We start from the raw sequence: 24345 nt of genomic DNA on the forward strand, positions 1-24345 counted from the left end.
AGGTGGCAGTTTTTGAAATGTACTTGGATGAAGACGAAATAAAAACAGTACATCTCTCTGCAGAGATGTAATAACCTCATGAAAAGTTGAGTAAACATTTTTGATCTACCAAAAAATACAACCTTCTAGTTCTTTTAACTTTTGAAGATGATAAACATCTTTGATCTTCTAATACAACAATGCATATCCCATTGCAAAACTGCAAGAAAATTGAGTGTGTATTTTCTTATAGCAAAGCCACATTGGGCTATCTGCTGTGTCCACCTAGGGGAATTAAACTTCTGATTTTAACATTGTAAATCCAAAGACTTAAGCTGTTTCACTGGGGAACAAGAAAATTGCTGCTCTTTTGTGTCACTAAAATTATTGTAAGATATAGATTAATCAAAACACTTAAAAAGTTAGTGATAAATACTAGCCCAGTATCAAGTACTAAATGTAACAAAAGCAGCTTATTCAATTTCAAGACCTGGAACTGATTTAGCTATCTTGCAAATAAGATTTTACCATGGCTAGAACCAGTTACTTTCAACAAAAATTGATAGGTTGCACTATATGAAGATATAATTTCAACAGGATTACTTTTATTTCATCCTATTTGCACATGCATGAAAAATGTAGTTATACAGCAAAGCAACTTGGACTTGTTCTTATTCAAACAATAAATCTAAACAAGCTTAAACACTGTCAAAACAAGTTTTTATTTTTATTTAGGCAGTACATTAACTTTTGTGAACACTAAATGTTTTCTCTCAGTTAAAACAAAACCTGAATTTGTTTTTTTGCCAGTGAACATTCATCATAATGAACTACATTTCTTGGTCAGATGGAGTAGATTATTACAAATTGCTTTCTGAACAGAGTACATATATTTTCCTTGTACTGTTTAACTATCTTTGCAAGAAACGTGGCATTAATAATCCTCTGGTCTGCACATTTGATGCATATAATCGAATTCATGAAAGATAAATGTTAAGAAGTTGACAAAACTGTAACAAGATAAACTTACCAAAAATCAATATTGACCCATGTTGTGTTTATAAGATACATATATTATCCATAATGAGAAGAAGAAAAATTAAAGTAAATTATAATTAAACAGTGCATATTATGTCATTATATAAAACACTGACTTTGCCTGTACAATTCTAAAATATTGTTTTGACGTTAAAATACTTAAAATCTACCACCTACAAAATCCTTCTAATAAATGTTTTTATTTTGGTATCAGTTTAAAAATGAACTTCTCTAATGTTACATTATTTGTTCTATTATCTCATCAGTTCTGGTTTATCTCTTGTAAGACAAGTGATTAAATTGTTATCCCAAATAGTGGCTGTTTCCACATATACACAATTTCAAAGCTACCTAGACCTCTTGAAATTCTTATGACATTTAAGTATATGTAACCATCACCATAATTCTAAAGTAAAAAACATAAAAGTTGTATTTATATAATATCACACTACATAAACAGATCTATAACATAAAATAGTAAAAATGTGGACGGACATATGCATCACTCTTTGTTACAAAAGTTATTTATTTTAAAACAAGTTCCTAAAAGTGATGAGTAAAATACACTTTTATACATATTATAAAAACAAAGTGTATAAAAATATTCCCCAAAAAGACCCTTTTGTTAAACAAAAAACACAAACTGAACTTTTTTTACCTCTACCATTCCATCTGTTGTTGTCATAACAAACAAAAGTGGGGAGACTTCACAAAACAATCTATATGGAGATTGACTGATTTTAAAATGTCATTAATAACAATTATTAAAAATAACATTACTCTGAATGTATAATGTGTGAACTAAAATAACAAAAAGAAGAATGATTGAATTAATAGAATGTGTTGTTGCACAGGCAAGTCGGCACTTCAGGGTGTCAAACCGACTTGGCTTGTCATCCACCAAATTCTGAAATTCAGCTTCAACAATCTGCCCATCAAAGTAGGTGATTGGATCATTGAAGGGATATTCATAACCTTGTTTACATTCACACTTGTAGCCTCCCATGTCAAACCCCCGCCCAAGGATTGGCACACACTGAAGGAAATTGTAAAGCATTATATATATATATATATACAAAAAAAAGAAAATAATAACAATAATATTTTTTAACCTATGTTTTAATGTTGATTTTATCTAGTACAGTTCAATATGTCAGATCCACTTTAAGATCTGAAGAGCAAAAGTATAAATAAAAAATTGTGTGTGTCTATATTTATTTATTTAGTTAGTTATAACAATCAAAATCAATTAAGTAATGAATTATTTCATTAAATTAAAACCTTAATCTTTTAAGATAATCTCTCATGTATGTAGTACACTTTCTAAATTATCTTCTACTCCACATTCTTTGAGCATGTCATCATACACCAGATATGTGTTTTTAAAAATCCTGTACTTTATCCAGTATACCTAGAAGATTTAAATTTATATACAACATCAGATGTTTACAAACAGGATATCTTGTATTTGAACCTGAAAACCAACTGTATTCTACTATCAGGTTTAAATACATTCTTAAATCAGTCTGCAGACAAGCTCTAATATAATTCATATACAATTGACTTTTTACATTTAGCACAATAGCAGAAACATCACCCTAAAGGTGACTTTTGTTCTAGTAATTAATTATTGTAGTATTCATACCTCATTGTAATAGTTGTAAAAATGTCAATATTTCCTTTAAAAAAATGTATTTTTTCTGGGAAGTGTTCAGATTGTGCTTTTTAGTCATGCACAACTCATTGCATCAAAATTATTCACTGTACAGAGCTCAAAATTTTCACATTTTACTGATATAATCTTTAATGTTTTCATATGTTAAAGTTCTACTCTTTATGAAAAAAATATGTTAAGAACTCCCGGTTTTAGTACTACATTTAAAAATTAGATCAATAAAGACAATCAAATCTTGAGTCACGTACAGTCCTGGTGAAAGTTGTGTTCTTGATACAAAAAAAGACTACCTTTATTTAAAATTGTGTTCTGTTATAAAGAAATAGTTGTTGCACATACCATAGTTATTTTTCTAATTATCTGAATATTAAATACACAAAGTACAAAAAAGATATTTTGGACTTATTTTTGTTTGTGGTACCATTCAATAGATGTCAATAACTTTATCAGGTTTTATTGTAATGAACTATATTTTGTCAGTTTTACCAACTTTAAACCTTTTACATACAAAGTTATAACTATTAAAGAAGACATAACTATGCCACTTAAGTTGTAATGGTATATAATGATTCATTACTAACAGATCATAAGTTATGTTTTGAAACTTACAATAACTGTTCACAAGATCAACCATAATTTCCGATATAAACACTTAAAGGAGGAATATTAATATTTAAACTATTTGATTGCATTTTCTTTACCATTTCATTCAAATTATTGTAAAAAAATTTAATTATTACATTATTAGAATGGTTAGTAAAAGTATCCGTTTGGTACATTCTCAGTTAAATTTGTCCAAATACTTTTGCTTATTTTAACTGTTTTATTGTCATGTATATTAATAAAGTATAAAAGACATATAGATTTCTAAATAACTAACTTACCTTTTCGAACAAAAAAGAACAAAAACACTTCTTTTCAACTTACTGTTTCATTTTCATTTGCATAACCACTATAACATCCGTAAATGAATACTGAATTTTTTCAGTAAGCAAATTATGTATTTTTTTTCTTTACCCTAGCACTAACTGTATCAAAATTACCAACACAGGCAAAATGAAAATTTTAAAATATAAATTTACAGCACTCTTTGTTTTCTTTCTAGAATGACTGCTTAAATAGTGTAACAGACAAACACTTTGTTTTACAGCTAAAGTTAATGCTTTTCAAATCTCATTTTATGTAGTTTAATAGCTTGTACATCTACATTTAGATCCTAAATATTCAATTATGGTAACTTGTGCAAAACCTTTAAAATTAAAAACAAGAACAGCATTTAAAATTCATAGTAAAAGCTTTAATTGGCCAATGGCCGACCTTAAAAGTCTACATGTTTCAGCAACTTAAAGTGCAATTATCAGTATTAAATTATTCATGAATAGTGAGCAGCTGTGTAAGAAAAAGGTTTAATTCATTGTAAACTTTAAAGACAGTATGAATGTTATATATATAAGAAATTAAAAAATCAATATTTCTTTTCAAAGCTGTACATTAATACTAATAGACTTTTCATCTCTGTGTAGTAAAGAATTATTTAATTTCCACCACAAATTTCTATTTATTCTCCAATATTCAATTAACTTTGAGGATTAACTTCATTTAAAATTGTTTTATAACACTATATTCTGTTTCAAATGCGCTCAATATGTGAAAAACATTTTTTTACTTACATTCAAATCTAATTTCATATGTTTTTTATATGAAAGTTATCACTTTTTATCTTTATTACTGAGAAGTATTGTTTGAATTTTGTTAAATAGTTTGAAGCAGATATAAGATTATGTTTGCTGAACATACTGAAAATTTTGGCTGTTTATACCTTCCGTGTGTGATACATAAAAGGTTTATATATATATATATATTACGTACTCAAACGTAATATACATATACCTTCTATATATATATCTTAGAATATATGTGTGTATGAGTATATACACTTTGCATATATATCTAATAACTACTGTTATTATCTATAACACATTATTTCAAAATATGCATGCTTGATTAATAGAGGTAAAGTTTTGTATAAAGTAATTTCATAAAATATAAATAACACAAAATTTTGCTATTACATTTATAACATTAGTAGCAATATAATTCCTAATTTTACCCATTGTTGTGAAGCACATACAGAATATCCAAAAATTTGCTAACATAAGGTGTGGTGTGCAGGCATATTAGGGACTATCTATTTCTTGAGATAGTGTCATGATATATACTCTTCAAAAAAAGAAATGCAAAAGAGATATTTTTGTTATTTTAAAAAGAAATATATGTAATAACGTTACAAGCTCAGAGTATGTGATGTTACACGTGTTAAGGCACTGATTGTCAGACCAAAATGACAATAAAAGTTGTGCACTTTGAAAATGGAGGAAAACATCGGATTTTTAGCCAAAACGCATGCGTCTCCAATAAATTTGTTTGAGAGATCTGCATGTTCTGCAAGTGTAACATGTGCAAAATCCCTATAAACGTGACGGGTTCTCAGTTTCCATAGCTCAGTGTTAAGCCACCGACACGCCATACAGTTACGCCAAAACTGACTGAAGCACAATGCCATTGGTCGCTTGGAAGCAGGCGAATCTCGATCAGATGTTGCCAGAGCTGTGAATGTCCACCCAAACACCATCACAAGGCTATGGAATCATCACCAACAACATGGATCAACTAGTGACCGTCCACAATCTAGCAGACCTCGTGTGACCACGCCCGCACAAGATCGCTACATCCAGTTACGTCACCTTCGGGATAGGACCACCACTGCCTCAACCATACCAGAACTGCGTAAGATTTCCAATCAGACCATACGCAACCGTCGACGAGAGTCTTAGGCCCCATGTGCAACCCATCATGGTGAACGTCAACGAACGTTTTTCAACATGACAACGCCTGTCCTCACACAGCCCAACTCACCACTGTCTTCTTGAGACACCACAACATCAACGTTCTTCCCTGGCCCTCCAGATCACCAGATTTAAACCCCATCGAACATCTTTGGGACGAGTTGGACCAACGTCTGCGACGGCGACAACCTCAACCGCAGACTTTACTTCAGCTTGCAGCAGCTTTGCAGGCTTAGTGGACAGCCATTCCACAGGATTTGATTCGTCATCTCATCACTTCCATGGGCAGGAGATGCCAAGCAGTTATTGATGCTCACGGGGGCATACTCGTTATTGACGTTGAGTGACATTAAACTTCACCTAGTGAGCGTGGACTTCGCCTTTGCAGACTTTGGATGTTCAGCAGTGAATGTGCAAAGTTTCACAGATGTCATATAGAACTACCCAGAATAAACTTGTTAACAATGTGTCTCAAATTTTGCCTTTTGTGTTTCTTTTTTTGAAGAGTATATAAGTTAAATAAAAGTCAATCAAATGACATCTGCAACTATCAGTCAGAGGTAAAATGTGTCAATAGAAAAGTTATACAGCACAATAATATCACTCTAGAAATGTTTTCCTTGAAGGTTTTGCATAAGTCAATTCATTTGTACCCCCAAAAACTGTAAAACAAACCAAACATTATGATTTTCAAAATTCAATGTCTTATAAAATGAAGTATAAAAATACATAGCAGATTACTTCTCTAGCACTGCAACCACAGAATGATTCACAAAAATGACATATATCATATATTGCAATATGTAAAAATGTGTTTTGAAATTACAATGGAAATGCAATTACAATTTTCACAAACTTCTGGAAGTCCTCGAGATATTTGAAATATGTTTAAGCACTCTATTAAAATATTTATATGTTGCACATGGTACTTAATACTACTTGCAAACTACTCAAGTAATCTACTTTCATGTTATTATTCAGAGTCATAGCCTTAAATTGTAAGTATTGTATTCAAAAATTGTTTTCAATAATAATATCTACTCGATTTACATTTTTTATAACAAGGTATTGTGTACAATTTCAATTTTTTTTCATGAAAACCTGTTTCAACTTTCAACAGATATTTTCCATGAATTTGATTTACCTACAGCTAAAAAATTCTGCACCACAGAATAAAGCAAATTAACATGAAGATGCGACCCACTAAGCCAATCATATTTTTCTTTATGTTTATATATTACAGAGAGGGTAAGGTGGAAATTGCCTCCAGAATTCACCATTACATAAAGGAATATATTAATACTTAATTGAGTTTTTGTTAAATTATTTTAAACATCTCATAATAATGTTTTAGCATCCACTTAAAAGGCTTCAAGTTATCGTTTTGTCAGCCACATTTAACATACTATACAATTACTTAAACACAATAATTATACACTACCTTATTACCTCTCATTAAATTACCTCTCTCACTATGTAATAGGTCCCAGTAACCAACCATGCAATAATTTGTGCTTGTTACTGTTTCCATCTATAACTTTCAGTTATATAACATGCACAGAGAAAGAGAAAGATGTCCACGAAAAGAAGGTTTACATGTAAACTTGATTACCAGAAGCTCAATAAATGTGATGTAGTACTACAAAGTTCCTTTCAGTTCTTGCTTGCAAATGGAAGCATATGAAAATTTCCTATGCTAAGATTAAAGTCACAGTTCAATTATGCAAGTTGATAGCTTATTTACTGTTCCAAATATGAAGACCTTTTTATTTATAACCAACATACTCACCCTTGATGACTTCCGATCACACTTGTGTGTATCTTTAAATGCATTAGGAGCAAAGTAATTGTCTGAACACTGATTTATATCAAGTTTCTCTAGCTTCATTGACACTGTTACTGCACCCCTGCATAAAATGAAATGATGTATGATAAATTCACTTACAACTGTAAATAATATTTCAAATTTATATATTACATGAATAACTATAATTGTTTCAATAAAGTACTATAAAGAATATATATATCACACAATTATTGAAATTCTGACACAACACTACAGCTGTAACAAAAGTACTTCAGCTTTTATGATAATAGATACAAGTTAATGTGAACTGTCACAATAATAAAAATCTCTGTAAAAGCAAATATTAAGATTAATTAAGCCTACCTGACAAAAAAACCTATGCATGGTTCCCACAGATATTATGAAAACAAATCCAGGACTTAAATACTGTTTATTTTATATATATATATTTGCTAAATTTCAAAAGTGGTCCCTTTGCACTGGTATGATAAAATATAAATGAAGGTAACAACAACCAATAAATTAATTGCATTATGGTCTCACTTTTTTTTAAAATAATGATATAGTAAAGACTGAAAAATGTTTTTAATTTGAGAATAAAAATTATTATGTGAAGATCTGACACTTATATATAGCACTCATTAGGATGTCTAAGTTCCAGGACTTTTAAGAAAAAAAAAATCCAATATCTTCTTCAGAACTTTTCAGGAGTGAATTGTTTCCAAGATTTATGAGAACAACAAATACATAATGTAAGGTTAATCATAAAAAAAACATTTACAGTATTAACTTAAAATAATTTTATTGTCTGTGTAGAATGCTTTCTTCATGAGCAAGCACTTCATGTAACACTTTTTAAACATACCTAAAATAAAAACTTTCCAATTACTGTGGAACCCCTCTAAAGCAGCCACCTTTGGGACTGAGACAAACTGGCCTGATTAGAGGCCATAATTAGGGATTATGTAAACAAAAAAAAGGGACTGTGATTGAATGACCACTTTCAAGGGGTGGCCACTTAGAGGGGTTCCACTGTAAATCATTTCAAATTTCAAATCAAAATTACTACATGTAATACTGTTTCTCATAGATGCACAAGATACAAATACTGAAAATAAAGTGAATTTTTAGAAGTAATGTTTACACCACAATTTTAATATCAGCAAGTTTTATGGGTAGTAATTCAAGTGGTTTATTAACTAAAATATTGTTCTCTTTTCACACACTATGTAGAAACTGAAACAAATCAAACTTAGCAATTTAGACCATCAGAGCATGTGTTGGAATACTTTTGTTCATCTTTGAAATACTCTTTATAATTGTACATTAAAAACACAAAAAATGCAATAGGCATGACTACTACTATTTTTTTCCAATTGGAACAAACATCCTTATTCTATTATTCAAATGTTATTTAATACATGCTAATAACAATTAATTAAGTCAAAAATACAGCTTATGCAGAGCTAAACTTTGATTCCAGACTTACAAAATACCACACACACATAAACCACTATAAAACTATAAAACCAAAGACAAAATAGAAACATTTTAAATTATCTATTTATATCTATTTTCAAATGTCATATTCATTTTACGTATGGAGAAATTTTTGTGTGCTATAATACAACCATTTTTTCAATAAATTACATTATACACTTAATACTTGTGTTAACTTTTTCAGTGATTCCTTTGGAAATACATATACAGTTATTTTGAAGTTTTCTCTCCTAGGAAAACATTTAGACAAACAAAAAAAAGTTGTCTTTTCTTATTAAGAATTCCAATATAAAGGATTTAATGCCAGTGACTGGTTGGTTTGTACAATAGGTACAATGTTACTGAGATTTTACATACGTACATATCATTCCATACTACCCTCAAACACATCCTTACATCATTTGGTGTGAGAACTTCCAAAATATAATTTCTAGCTCACTCTCAAATTTAGATAAATATAAATTTAAATAATTCATTCACTCACAATATAAAGATTTCTACAATGAAACAGTATTAATAATTCTCAGTTATGGGTGATAAAATATTGTTGACTGAAGAAAGAAAACAAAAAGTTTATGGATTTTAGCTACAAAGACAGTTTCTCACAATATAACAACACAATGTTCCAAATCAGTAGTGAATAATTATGTTTGTAGCTACAATAACATTGGTATCTTCACCAAAATAACTAGAATCAAGTATATTTGAAAGAACACACCTCTCATGTACAAGAAAAAATGTTACTCTTAGTCATAACTCAGCAGAATTTGAATGCCCATTTCTTAGGTAGAACACTATAAAGATGCAGCATAAACACTCTGTCATGACATAAAAGTCTATTTAGTGTAGATTTTATTAATTAGTTTATTTTGTGAATGAATATTGTATGATTGTGTAGTTTTTATAACAAAAAAAAGTTAAGAGCAGATGATTACTGGAAGTTGTGTTCATAACATGCTGATGTCAAGAATGTAACAAGCAAATGATTTAGTAACAAACATACAAGTAGGATGAGGGGGAAACAGCAGACACACAAAGACAATAGTAGAAGAGAGTAAAGTAATGCCCAAGGAAAGGTTTGGTATGAAATTAACTGAAGTAGAAATTATATGCCTAATGATTAACCTAATTCTTACATTTAATATTAGAGTATGACTAACAGTAGAAAAGAATAAAAACTTATTCCTTCAAAACTGTAGTTCTAAAGTAATTGAATCAACCTAATTGCACTTTAACAAGAGGAACAGAGAATATTCTAAGAAAAGAAGACTAAACAGTTACTGGAAGAGCAGTAAATGACTGCAATTACTCGTGTCACAACTGTAAGTGCAACACTAATACTAGGGTGATAGAAAAAGTGAAAGGCAGTTTAGCTTGTCAACTGAAATTCTAAAGACCAGAAGAAAAAACTATATAGCATTTATGATATATCTATGATCTCTAAAAAGTAAAGAATTTATAGTACATACATTTAACATATTCCAAATATAAATACCAACATACACACACACATACATATATTCTTTTGCAAATTTATGACCAACAAGTCATAGACACTTACTGCAGATGAATCCTAAGCCCAGCAACAATAGTATATACTTTTACTATTAAGAAATACAAATAATAGCCTTAAGTTAATAATTAACAAACATGACCTCAACATCTGACATACTCTGGTATTAGGTTCAACAGAAATATGTTGTAGCACCTCTAATTTAAGTGTCTAAAAATGTATTCTTCACTTACTTGAACTCAAGACTACTTTTGATTTTATCCCAACCAAAGAATGGGGCTGCATATGTTACCAACCACTCATTGTGAAATCCTTTACAGTCAAAGTATGGTGATGTCCAATAGCCATGCTGAATGTCAGCAGCCTTGTACTGAAGGGGGTAGTGATCATATCTAATAGGATAGTGCCCTGAAGAATTGTAACGAATCATTATCTTAGTTGTGTAAGTTTCAAGATCATCAGTGTTAGTCAACCACCGCACTTTCAAGTGCTGGAACCAATCCTTATTCAAATATGTTTTACTTCCTCTATGCCTTGCAATGTCTTCCACAAAAAAATTCTGTGTGTTTCGCTTAGTGCGATAAGCATATGGGGCAAACAGTGTTCTGCTGGGAAACTGATTACGATTGAAGAAAACTCCACAACCAACAATTTTTTCATTAGCTATAACATTAGCCAGTACTTCACCAATAACTTGATCTTCATTTAATGGTCGATCAGGAACTCTGAATTCTGCAAATAATTCTTCGGGGTCAATGATTTGTTGCATGGCTGATATAAAGTTTGCAAGTCTGACAGCTGTTCTAGCTTCATTTTCCAGCTGATCCTCTTTCCCAAAGGCTATGTCCCCTTTCAGGATCAAACTTTCTGGATTTTTTTCAGCAACTTGCTCACAAGTGAACTTGTTTACCTATACAATACACATCACATTGTAAAAAAAATACATTGTACAAATGAATCTATTATGCAATAATTGGAGGTGCCTTTTTTCAGCTTCCTTTGCTAACTTCTTTATCATGAATTATTAATACACCTACTTTAATTTTAGCTAGTGAATATACTTTCTTAGAATTAAATATTTAACATATATCTTCCTTTATTCATCTAAGATTTTAATTTTCTTTGAGTGAGCAACATCATTTTTAGCATTATTATAATAATTCTGTGTCTTAAGGACATTGTTATATGTGAAGTTCAAGGATTATAAAAAGAAGGATTAGTTTCTTACACTTGTTTAAACAATCTTTATAACTGTTCTCTTTGTGTGCATAAATGTTGATGAAAGTATTCCCGAAACAATGAAAACTGAATAAAATATCATTAGACCAGGAAATCTACAACCAGTGCACTTGTACTCTGTTTATAATCAACAGAATTCAACAGCAAACTAATTTAGAGTAATGCAATTGTATACATCAGGGTTACTAGGATGGAAAGAAAAAAAACAAGCACAGTCATAACCAGTATCAGGTGAAACAATTCCAGTCCAAAACTAGATGGCACACAAGGAATGTGTCATTTGGGTTTAAGTAAGAGGGTCCCTATTATCTTTATTTCAAGTACAATGAAGCAGAATAAGAATTTATCATTGGAACTGCAACTAAGTAAGCAATTATGTTGACTGGTTCTACAACAATTCAACTGGGAACCCAACATTTCAGCAGCAGTAGGATTTGCAAAAATCAGCCACATGAATAAACATGAACATGAAAACCAATGTCTTACTCTCTACTAAGTGGGATTGGTCACACTCTAGAGGTAGCCACTATAGTCCACCACCCCAGTCCAGTGGTTAGACACTTGTAAGAAGTAAGAACTCCCAGGCTAAGATAGAAGGAGGAGGAGATGCACGTGGGAGAGCCCATCAGAGGGCATCATCATAAGACAGTGTAATAAATGACAACAAAAATCATATTTTTGAAAGCAGGTCATCACTAGGTTCTCAACAGGTCATGGAGAATTTGCAGGGATGTCTTTTCTACTTTCCTCATTATAACTCATGAGTAAGTACAGTCTACACTGGTCCCTTATTTAACTCTCAGGAAAGTAAAATAAAGTATTAAAATTAAATTACAAGTAAAAAGGTAAAGGCATGAAATTATGCATATAAATCAAATAAGCTATTTTAATACTATACCACAATGTCAAGTACATATTTCTTTTTCTTAATTTTAAATATTTCATTCAGCTGTAAATTGGTGATGATATCTGGAGTTAGTGACACAGTAGAGAAAATGGAGATTCTAGAGATTATGCAAAAGAACTGTGAAAACTAAGATAGTAAACAGTATTTTTGTATTCAACATCAAAATTACCTTCCAATTGAACTATTAAGAGTCCATATGCAAATATATAGAGTAAAAAATGATTTTTTTTTTTTTTGAAACAGAAGGTTGATTGATTAATTGAATGATTTAGTGTTTTATGGTACAAAGCAGCTAGGCTTTGCCAAAAATTCAGTAAAAAGGTAAAAATAAATTAAATGAAGTAAAATACATAAAAGGAAATGAAGCAAAACAAAACATCATTGAAAAACAGAAAAAGCATAAAACCAATGTTGACACCTAGTCAACAATGTTAAGAGAGATAGCAGAGTAAAAGAAGTTGTAAAGGACTTTCTCTAGCAGAATGGTAATGATCATAACCCGCCAGGAAGACTAACAGGTATGTTCAAGAAATACTGTCAGTCACCTGAAGTTGGCCTTTCCAGTCCTGGTTCAAGGTTATGTGTCATTATGGCCAGTATTAAAAGGTAAAGTAATAGAAGTGTTAAATTACATGCAGCAAAAGTGTAATAACAACTCGCCAGGACGACTAACAGGTAGTTCAAACAGCAGCGTTAGTCACCTAAAGTTGGCCTTTCCAGTCCTGGTGTCGAGTTATAGAATATTCTGGCCATTTTACAATGTCAAATTGAGCTAGAGAGAATGAAACTGTAAAAAGGGAACCACAATTAAAAAGGTGTAATGAATAAATATCCAACACTTAAATGAGATTAAAAAGATTAATGGCCATTAAAAAACTAAAAATTTTATCAAGGTGGACAGTGTCACCATCACCAATAACATTGTCCAATGTTACAGATACACCCTGGGAAAAAACATGTTTAAAATGGTGCCATCACTGAGAGTCTTAATGATGAAAAGACAGTAAATTGTGACTTATTGTGACCTGAGTACCAGAATCGTTGAGAATCGAAACGATGGCAAGAAAGTAAAATGTGGCTTATAGTGATTTGAGTGTTACACATTGGTGCATCAGTTCCAGATAAAAGAAAACAATGAGTTAAAAAACTGTGACCAATGCGTAGTCTAGTCAGAACAACTTCCTCCTTCCGAACGGTACGGAAGCTTGATGGCCAAAGCTCAATATAGGGTTTTATTTGAAATAGCTTGTTGTCGTGTTGCTCACTCCAAGTGGACTGCCAGCTGGCAAGCAGCCAAGCCTTGAATACAAGACCATAGTCCATGTACGGAATAGGCACAGTGGTGATAGTGCCAGAGCAGATAGATTTAGCTGCCGTGTCTGCAAGCTCGTTCCCACGAATACCAACATGGCCTGGTATCCAGAAAAACTGAATAAAAGTAGCAGTTAATGAGAAATGGGCCAATCAGTTTTGAATATCAGCGAGAACAGGGTGTGAGCCAACGTGTAGCGATTACAGGGCCAGTATAGAACTAAGTAAGTCAGTATAAATAGTGCAGTTGGAGTACTGCTCAGCTTCTATATATCCAGGGCAAGAGATATGGCATACAGTTCAGCAGTGAACACAGAAGCTGTAGAGGGGATTCTGCGCGCAACCACCGAACTGCAGCAAACCATAGCAGAGCCCACTGAATTACCTGACTTGGAACCATCTGTATAAATGGGAATGGAATGATTGTTTGAAAGATGTTCATTAAATAAAAGACAGTACTTCCAATCTGGAGTATCTGCCTTTTTCAGATGATTGAAAAAAAGGCCATATTTGGGGGCTGTAAAAATCCATAATGGGATGGGCTGACCTGTGAAATCTGCAATGTCATCCAAGGACAGACCCAATTCATCCAATTGCACCTGGATGCAACTGGACCAAAGGGAGAAATGGCAGATCGTCTGTTCTGAAAAAGTACGGCCCACTGAGGAAGGAAAACACATCCCCAGGTGGGATGCTTTGTTAAGGAATGAAGTTTCGAAGAATATAGTAAAGACAGTTGCAAATGACGAAGGTGCAGAGAAGGTTCATGAGATTCAACGTATAAGCTTTGAACTGGAGAGGTGCGGAAAGCCCCAGTGCAGAGTCGAAGTCCTTGGTGATGAATGGGGTCCAGCATTTTTAAGGCCAAGGGTCTGGCAGAGCCATAGACTTTTGATTCATAGTCGAGTTTTGATCGAATAAGAGCACGATATACCTTTAACATTGAACATCGATCTGCTCCCCAACTGGTAGTAGAGAGGACACGGAGGATGTTCAGTGCTCTTGTGCATTTGACCCGAAGCTGCTTAAAGTGTGGTATAAAGGTCAGCTTACAGTCAAAGATAAGTCCCAAGAACTTGGTCTCAGGGACCACTGGCAGTGAAACTTCACCGATATGAAGTTCAGGATCAGGGTGAATACCCTGTTGGTGGCAAAAGTGTATGCAAACGGTTTTAGAGAGAGAGAAATTAAAGCCGTTCGCCATAGTCAACTTCAGTACATGATTGAGGGCAGTTTGTAGTTGCTGCTCAATATATCTCATGTTCGACGACTGACATGAGATGTGAAAGTCATCGACATACAGCCCATTCGCAGTAGTGAGGGAGTTGTTCAGTGATGGCATTTATCTTTATACTGAAAAGTGTGACACTCAAAACACAGCCTTGAGGGACTCCAAGTTCCTGTACAAACGAACGGGAAAGTGTCGAACCCACACGAACTTTGAATCTCCTGTCCAGTAAAAAATTTTTAATAAACATGGGTAAATGGCCACGTAATTCATATGTATGGAAATCTTGCAAGATGCCATACCTTCATGTTGTGTCATAAGCCTTCTCAATGTCAAAGAATACTGATACAAGATGTTGGCGTTTGAGAAAGGCTTCTCTGATTGATGTTTCAAGACGAATTAGGTGGTCTGTGGTGGAGTGCTGTCGTAGGAACCCACACTGGGTGGACGAGAGGAGGTTGTTTGATTCAAGGAACCAAACAAGACGAGCATTAACCATCCTTCCTAAGGTCTTACAGAAACAACTCGTCAAAGCAATTGGATGGTAGTTTGAAGGAATCTTGGGATCTTTCCCTGGCTTAGAGAAAGGTAAAATAATAGCCTGGCGCCAGGCATCAGGAAATCATTCTTCTGCCAGATCCGGTTAAAGACAATTAGAAGGACATCAAGAGAAGCAGGAGATAGATGGTGCAGCATGTCATAGTGTACATCATCTGGTCCAACAGATGTACTGGCAGACCGATGAAGGGCCATTTTCAGTTCCACCAGTGTAAAGGGACAATTATAGTCAAAGAGACAGTTAGTTTGAAAGGAAAGAGGTGAACGCTCAGCCTGAGTCTTGATGGCCAAGAAGGTGGAGGAACAAGCAGAAGTGCTTGATACCCAGCAAAAGCTTTCACCGAGAGAGTATCAGCAATGCTCCAGACATCAGCCACCTCCTGACCATCAGAGAGTAAGATCGAGAGGGGGACAGAATTGTAGTGCCCACTAACCTTTCGAATCCTGTCCCATATGATCTTGGAACTGGTAGTACAAGATACGCTAGTTGTGAACTTAATCCACGATTCCTTCTGGTTTTGACGTTTCACCCACCTAGCATGTGCACGAGACAGTTGGAAAGCGACGTGGTTCGAAAGCGTGGGATATCTACAAAAAGTATCCCAGGCCCGTTTTTGAGTCTTCCGTGCAAGCTGGATTCCACCACGGACGAGGATATCGTGAAAAACATGTCGAGGATTTAGGAATACACTGAGCAGGTGCTTTTATAATACAGCCAGTCACCGCTGCCACACAGTCGTCTATTGATGGCTGATTCACGATGGCAGGATCAAGTTCTGCAAGAGCAGTGAAAGTGGACCAGTCTGCCTGATCCAGCTTCCACCCGGGGCATGCGGGTAGGGTGGCATCGACCACTGCCAGTCTCTCTCAAGAGTATAGGAAAATGATCACTGCCTGGTGGATTATTGTCAACCCTCCATGAAAAATGGAAGAATAATGAAGGGGAGCAAACTGACAGATCAATAGTGGTAAGGGACTGACTAGGTGCATGTGCAAAATAAGTGGAAGAACCAGTATTGAAAAGAGAAAGGTTGTGATCAGAGAGCATACGCTCTACAGAGCGACCCCTCCCATCAATAACAGCACTTCCCCAGAGGGGATGATGTCCATTTAAGTCTCCCAGGATTAGAAATGGAGACAGCAACTGTTCAACGAGAGCATCAAGGTCTGATTGATCATGTGTCTCACCAGGGAACAGGTAGAGAGAACAAACAGTGATGGTATGACCCAAGGAAACACGGATGGCTACGGCCTCCAAGGGTGTGTTGAGTGACAAAGACAAGGTGGGCACATGCTGATCAACCAATAGTGCCACCCCTCCATGCACTCGTCCATCAAACAGCCTGTCATTTCTGTACAGAGAAAACTGCCGAATGGTGACTGTATAAGCAGGTTTTAGAAATGTTTCTTGTAAGGAAAGACATACAGGATGGTAGGAAGCAATCAGTGTTTTGATATCATCCAGATTAGAACATAAACCTCGACAGTTCCATTGTATCAAGGTGGCCATTTTTTAATGACAGGTAGGCGAAATGGCTGGAGAACCCTTCTGTTTACGACCACGTCTTTTTTCCTTACTGTCCTTAGTCAGAGGAGGTCTATCAACCTCCATGGATCCTGCCCTGGGTCAAGTGGGCAGGTCTTTGTTATTGGAAAGGGATTCCAGTGACTGAGGATGCAAACGAATGATTGTTTTGCCTCTTGGGGTGGGAGAAAAAGATGTATCAGAAGAAATGCCTGTATTTGAAACTGAAGGATGTGGATCTTGAGGTTTGTTGGAATGTATGGGAGGAACAGAGATGGGTGTGGAAGTCGATTCATCAACCTTTTTTAACCATGGAGGTCAAAAGGCTTTTCATTTGTTTTGAAAACGATTCTCTTGGAGGCACAGAGAGATTTGTCTGCACTCCCACTGCAGCAGCATATGTCCGAGATGGAGTAGCAGGCAGCAATTTCCGAGCCTCAGGATAACTAATGTTATGACTCGTTTTCAAACGCTGCATCTCTTTTTCCTCCAACCATTTTGGGCAAGAACAAAAGTAGGAGGGGTGAGAACTGTTGCAGTTGACTCAATGTGGGTCCATGTCACATTCATAGGCATCGTGGTCCTTGCCCCCACAACGAGCACATGTCAGGGAACCACCACATGATGTCTTCGAGTGGCCGAATCTCTGACATTAGAAACATCGGAGAGGGTTTGGAATGTATGGCCGTACCCTGCAAATGAGATAACCTACCTTGATGGTGCCAGGTGCACATGATGATGTAAATGTCAAAACGAGGGTATTTGTTGGCAGTGTAATTCCATCTTTGCGAGTGGAGATATGCCTCACTGCAGAAACTCCTCAAGTGGAGAGACCAGCGAGAATCTCTGACTCGGGGACGTTCTTCAAATCCCTCTCAGCAATAACTCCTCGTGATGAATTCAAGGTAGCATGAGGGGTAACCTCAATCAGTATATCCCCAATTGCTGTTGAATTCAAGAGGAGTTCACTGTGGTGGATTGTGGATGTTTCAACCAATATGTCTCCAGATCGAAGCTTCTTTACTGACTTTGTAGAGCCAGCAAGACCCTCTAGTCCCTTCTGAATAAAAAAGGGGGACAATTGCCCTAAAGGTTTTTCTGAAAGAGAATGTAATATAAAAAAATGAGGTACGTGTGTTACAGACGTTGAAGATTGCTGTTGAGATGCTTCAAGACGTGGTCGCTTACCTATTGACTGTTTTCTCACTATTTTATTTAAATTTTTTGAAGGAGGATCCATAGGAAAAAAGTAAATTTTGGTACCCACTGACCCCACCCACCGTGGAGCCCTACGAGGGGATGCACTACAATGTCATGCAAGGACAATGCAGCAACGCCAGGGTTTCGTGAGCACTATACCCAAAAACCAGCTTCAGGCAGAATGTCCACACCATCCGTTAAGAACTTCCAACACTGGTACTTGGTTGACTCTAGCCCAAGTGGACCAGCCGATTGACCCAAGGGGGGGCCACCCAAAGGCTGCCTGTCTACAGGAATTCAAGGCCAAAGTGGTGTCTTAGGATTGAACCCCTCAACCACTAGGATCCTCTCCTCCCCTTCACGGGTCGCCACACACAGCAAACACGTGGGTGGATGTTTAGATCCCAGAGAAGGTAATCAGACAGAACAGAACCTTCCCTGGGAGGTCCCCTCACCACGTACAGTAATCCACACCGAGGGGAGAAACAGAAGGAAAAAAAATGCTTTATTTTTCTAAAACTGCATATTTTATGAAAATTCTTGTCAAATTTTAAACAATTTTATCTGCTAATCTTATTTTTGGTATGAAATATAAGAATAGCAACATTAAGTCTTTACAATATGAAAGCCTGGTAGAAATACAGTTAAAATAATTATCTTGGGTACTCAATCTGAGCTCAGTGATAGCAATTTTCAATTCATAGGTTAAACAGCTAAACTTCTACACTGAGAATAAGGCAGCATTAATGATAATTTGTAAAAGAAAAACCGTGGTAGGTGGAAATGTGAAGTGAGCCTGACTTTCTAGTTTATGTCTACATAAACAAAGAAAATTGAAGGTTAGAAAAATTACAGTATGTCTTAGTAATATCTGTACTATAATGCACACCAGAGGAGGGTCATGAAAAACAGAGGATCAGCAAATCAGAGCTGACAATGTCATGTTACATGCACAAAGGGAGTAAAAGAATTTAGTTATACATTACATTTTAAAATTAAGAAATTAAAACTTTATTAATATTATAACCTGACTTATTAAATATGCTTTGAACTCAGGACAGTTCATACATACTGACAACAAAATAGCTTAAAATTTGAGTGTAATCCTGTAAAATGTTGTGACGTGTATTTTGAGAAAAGATTAACTGAACATTAACAAGCACTATTAAATGCAGATGTCATGTTAAAAAGTTACCTTTTTAACTAGTATGTTTAAAAGTTATCCTTTTAACAGGAATGCCTTACATAAAACATAAAATCAACAGTATCATCAAGAATTGCATTCATTAATATCCAAACTGTTTTAGTTCTCATTTATACCTTTGTAATAACATATAAAGGAACAGAATGAAAAGAAACATTAAAAGCACTGAAAAAAATATATTAATTCAGTTTTTACTGATATCAAGTAATACTACAACACACAATTACTTAAATTTTTACTCTTAATAGCTATTAGTACTTGTATTTAAATCACATTAAAATCTTAAATACATATCCAAACTTTACATTAATCATGTATTTCAAGGCATGAAAGTGAGTTTTTCTCTTCTACATTGTTTTTGTGATTTAATCCAGAAGCTTTCAGTTACAATTCCAGCAATCATTTTTAAATGTTTCTAAAAAAAAAAAGAAGCACCTAAAGACAATTGCTGAAATTTTGACCAAATATAAATTAACTCAAAAAATAATTCAGAAAGAGAAACCACCACAATCATGTATTACTATTCACACATACCATTCACGTTATGAACCAATATAACTATATATTAACCATTTTAGTTTAGTTCCGGAAAGACACATTCCGAGTTTTTATTGCATTGAGCAGCAGCTTTGTAAAAATGTTTTAAAACCAAAGACTGAAAAACAAATAGATAAAACATACTAGTACATACTTTTCTCTTCATGTAATTTACCACGACTGTGGGATCAAGCCGCATACTGTATGTCATATTGTCAAAGCCCATAAGAGATTCTTCACGACCTATATAACGAAGCCGTTCTTCTTCTTTTACTTTCTCCACATTTTGGGTCATGACCATTAAGTCTAACAAAATCCAAAATAACAAATATAATATCATATATAAATGTAAACATGTTCTATATATGATGTCACTAATATGTGGCAATTTTACATCTATCTTACTGTACATCTCAATAATAATTCAGTGATATTTAATGCAACATTTGATGCTGTAAAATAAATTCACCATGTACTATCTTAGAAATTATTTATCATTTCATTATGTTAACAATCCTCATTATATTTCCATAAACTGAAGATTCAAACTCTCAGATCAGGACACACAGCAGAGTCATGCAGCCAAAACAACCTGCAGGAAATGCTGTGTGTTGTTACCACCAGTGACAGTTTAGCAATTTTTCCACTTTCTGTAGCTCAGGCTGTTGTAATACAAACAAATATTTTCAGTGAATATGTTCTACCAGCCCAGTACTTCACATACCAAATTTCAAGACAATCCATTAAAAGAAATACAAGATATAAAATGTCCAATAATGATTGAATTTCTTACTTTTTTTCTTCCTCACACCAAAAATATGGAAACTTTATTTCAAAGAAAGACACTTCACAGATCGTTTTTCACCTTTAGTATACTAACAGATCTTTATAACCTACAATAAAGTGACAACTTTTATTTAAGTTATAAGCTGTATGTGCAGTTATTCAATAAAAATGCACAGTTTTGACCAAAGTGTATGCACACATCTATGCAAAATGTCATATGAGCTATCAGTCTAAAATGTTTACTATAGCTTTACTTAAGAGTAAAAATTGACTGTATTTACATATATATATTACATTTATGTTAAAAATGGCTGATTTAAAGCTGTAAAACTACAGAGTGAAAGCACATGCAGATATAAAAGTTTTGTTTAGACCAAACAAACTAAATTAGCAGTTTCTAGCTTAAGCAAAAGAATCATACGAGTGCATGGTTACAATTCATTATTAACTGCCAATTTTTAAACACAAATTTGCTAACTGGAGAGTGTTTAGTGTCACACGATATTAGCTTAAGCAAATAGTATAAATAATGATGCTTGATATAGCTGTATAGGTGCATGTGGGTGATGACAAGAAACTGTTAATTTAGAATACAGATTCTATAGCATTACTATAAATAAAGATTTTTTTAACACTATTTTAGAGAGGTAAGCTACAACCATATATATTAAAGAATGTGTAGATAAGCTTTTGTATATTATACTAATCCTCTATCAAAAGGGTTTAAAATTACGATTTGTAGCTTTAACTTAAAATACGTGAATGTTTCTCTCAAATTTTATGCACATGTATGGGTTGGTTGATTTAGCGTTTTATGATGCAAAGCAACTAGGCTATCTGTTCCAACACATCCAGTAAAGTGCTAAAAGTAAACTAAAATTAGTAAAAAGGAATAAAAGTAAAATAAAACAGTTTAATTTTTGAATTAAAAACTTTATTAGCGTTAAGTCCAATTTTTGTATCTAGTGTACGGCAGTGACAGAGAAAGTACAATAATACTAGTTTTAAAGGACTTTCTGTAGTATATTTTTAATTATCATAACTCCCCAGAATGACTAATTGGTAAGTTCAAACATCAATGTTAGTCATCTGAAGTTGGCCTTTCCAGTCCTGGATTCAAGTTATTTGAATCCATTATAGTCATTTTCTAATTTCATATTGAACTAGTTGTACTTTAAAAGGAATCATATTGATAAAAGGTCTAATTTATGAATATAAAATTTAAATATTGCTAAAAAGGTCAATGGCCTTTAAAAAACTAAAAAAAAACATTTGTAAGGTGGACAGTGTTGCTTTCGCCAATGACACTGTCCAACGTTATGGATAGACCTTGGGACAAAACATGTCTGAAATGGTGCTGTCGTTGAGAGTCGTAACAATGACAAGACAGTAAAATGTGGCTTATTGTGACCTGTGTTACACGGACAACACATCGATGCATCAGTCACAGATGAAAGAAACTGATGAGTCCCAAAACTGTGACCAATGTGTAGTCTAGTTAGGACAACTTCCTTCTGATCCTTATGGAAACAAGAGGACCAAAGTCAAATAGAGGGTTTTATTTGGAAAAGCATGTTTTCACGTTGCTCACTCTTAAGTCAACTGCCAACTGCTATAGAGATGAGCCTTAAATACAGGACCATAGTCCACACATGGAGCAGGCATAGCAGTGATAGTGCCAGAGCAGACAGACTTAGCTGCAGCATCAGTGACCTCATTCCTGCAAACACCAACATAGTCTGGTATCCAGAAGAACTGGATAAAAGTAGATGTTAAAGAGAAATGGGCCAGTTGGTTTTGAATATCAGAGAAAATAGGGTGTGAAATGAAGTGAAGCAATTCCAGAGCTAACAGAGAGCTAAGTGAATCAGTATAAATAGTACAGTTTGTGTACTGCATAACTTCTATGTGATCCAGGACAAGAGAAACAGCATACAATTCAGCAGTGAAAACAGAAACTGTAAAGAGGATTCTGTGTGCAACAACCATATCATGGCAAACAATGGCAGAGCCCATCAAGTCATCTGATTTCAAACCATCTGTATAAATGGGAATGGAAGGATGGTTCGAAAATGTTTGAGAAATATAAGGTCATACTTTCAATCAGGAGTATCTGCCTTCTTCAGATGACTCAAACAAAGGTCACATTTGATGTCGAGAAACCCACTTGTTGTGAACCTGACGATGACCGAAGAAGGTCGAAACGTTGTTCGCTCTTCTATGTAAAATATTTTCTCAACCCAAACGAGCCATTTTTGCATATAAAGGTCACATTTGGTGATAGTAATTAGCCATGGTGGGATGGGCTTACCTGTTGATATTGCTATTTCATCCAAAAATAGGCCCAATTCATCCAACTGCACCTGGATATGAAGGCTAAAAGAAACAATGGTAGACTGTCTATTATGAAAAAGTGTGGGGCCCACTGATGAAGGAAAACATAACCCCATGTGGGATGCTATGACAAGGACAGAAATTTTGAACCATACAGTAAAGACAGTTGCAAACAGCAGAGGTGGTCCAAGAGCATATGTTCTATTGCATGACCCCTCCCATTAATACCAGCACCACCCCAAAGGGGATTACGTCCATTAAAATCCCCCAATAGTAAAAAGGGGTATAGTAACCACTCAGTGAGGGCATCAAGGTCTGACTGATTATATATCTCTTCAGGAGGCAGGTAGAGAGAACAAATAGTGATAGTACAACCCAAGAAAACATGGAAGGCTACAGCCTCCAAGGGTGTATCAAGTGACAAAGACAAGGTGGGCACATGCTGATCAACCAGCAATGCCACCCCACCTTGCACTCATCCATCACATGACCTGTTGTTCCTGTACAAGGAAAACTCCCAAAGGGTGACTATGTCAGCAGGTTCCAGAAACATTTCCTGTAAGGAGAGGCACACGGAATGGCAAGAATCATTCAAATCCTTAATGTCATCTATATTTGATCAACTTATACTTGATTGGACTAACCAGCAAGGATGTCCAACTTAGGAATGTTCTTTAAATCCCTCTCAACTATAACTCTTTTGGAAGAATTCAAAGTGCATGGGGAGTAACCTCAATGGGAATATCCCCATTGGCCTTTGATTTCAAGAGGAATTTGATATGTTGTGGTAAATATGTTTCCACCAAAATGTCTCCAGAGCAAAACTTTTTTACTGATTTTGGGGAGCAAGCAAGTCCCTTTAATCCCTTTTAAATAAAGAATGGAGACATCTGTCTCAAGGATTTCTCAGATAAGAAATGGATAATCAGAAATCGAGGTGCAGAATCTGGCTGTACAACAAAATCGTCCATGTTTGGTCATTTTCCAATGGCCTGTTTTTTTCAATTTTTTTTTCATATTTATTAATTTTGTCAGAAAGACAAAATTTTGTCTGTAATAAAGAAGGTGCATTTCAGTGCCCACTGACTCCACCCACCATGGAGCCTGTGAGAGGATGCACTACAGGACACTGCTGCAATGCCAGGGTATTGTGAGCAC

The 24345-nt window shown here is 34.6% G+C and overlaps 1 protein-coding gene across 1 annotated transcript in view; it reads right to left on the reverse strand.

The window, feature by feature from the left end:
• Positions 1 to 680: 680 nt before the first annotated feature.
• LOC143258513 (uncharacterized) overlaps positions 681 to 24345 on the reverse strand; it is a 63230-nt gene continuing 39565 nt past the window's right edge. Inside the window, exons 7-10 of the mRNA XM_076517599.1 lie at positions 20222 to 20373; positions 10592 to 11268; positions 7328 to 7445; positions 681 to 2053 (exon numbers count right to left, since the gene is read on the reverse strand). Of these exons, the coding sequence (XP_076373714.1) occupies positions 1769 to 2053; positions 7328 to 7445; positions 10592 to 11268; positions 20222 to 20373 (1232 nt within the window). The 3' untranslated portion in view covers positions 681 to 1768. The remainder of the gene's footprint in view (positions 2054 to 7327; positions 7446 to 10591; positions 11269 to 20221; positions 20374 to 24345) is intronic.

The sequence above is a fragment of the Tachypleus tridentatus genome, chromosome 8 (genome assembly GCF_004210375.1).
Source record: "Tachypleus tridentatus isolate NWPU-2018 chromosome 8, ASM421037v1, whole genome shotgun sequence".
In the NCBI taxonomy this organism is placed as follows: domain Eukaryota; kingdom Metazoa; phylum Arthropoda; class Merostomata; order Xiphosura; family Limulidae; genus Tachypleus; species Tachypleus tridentatus.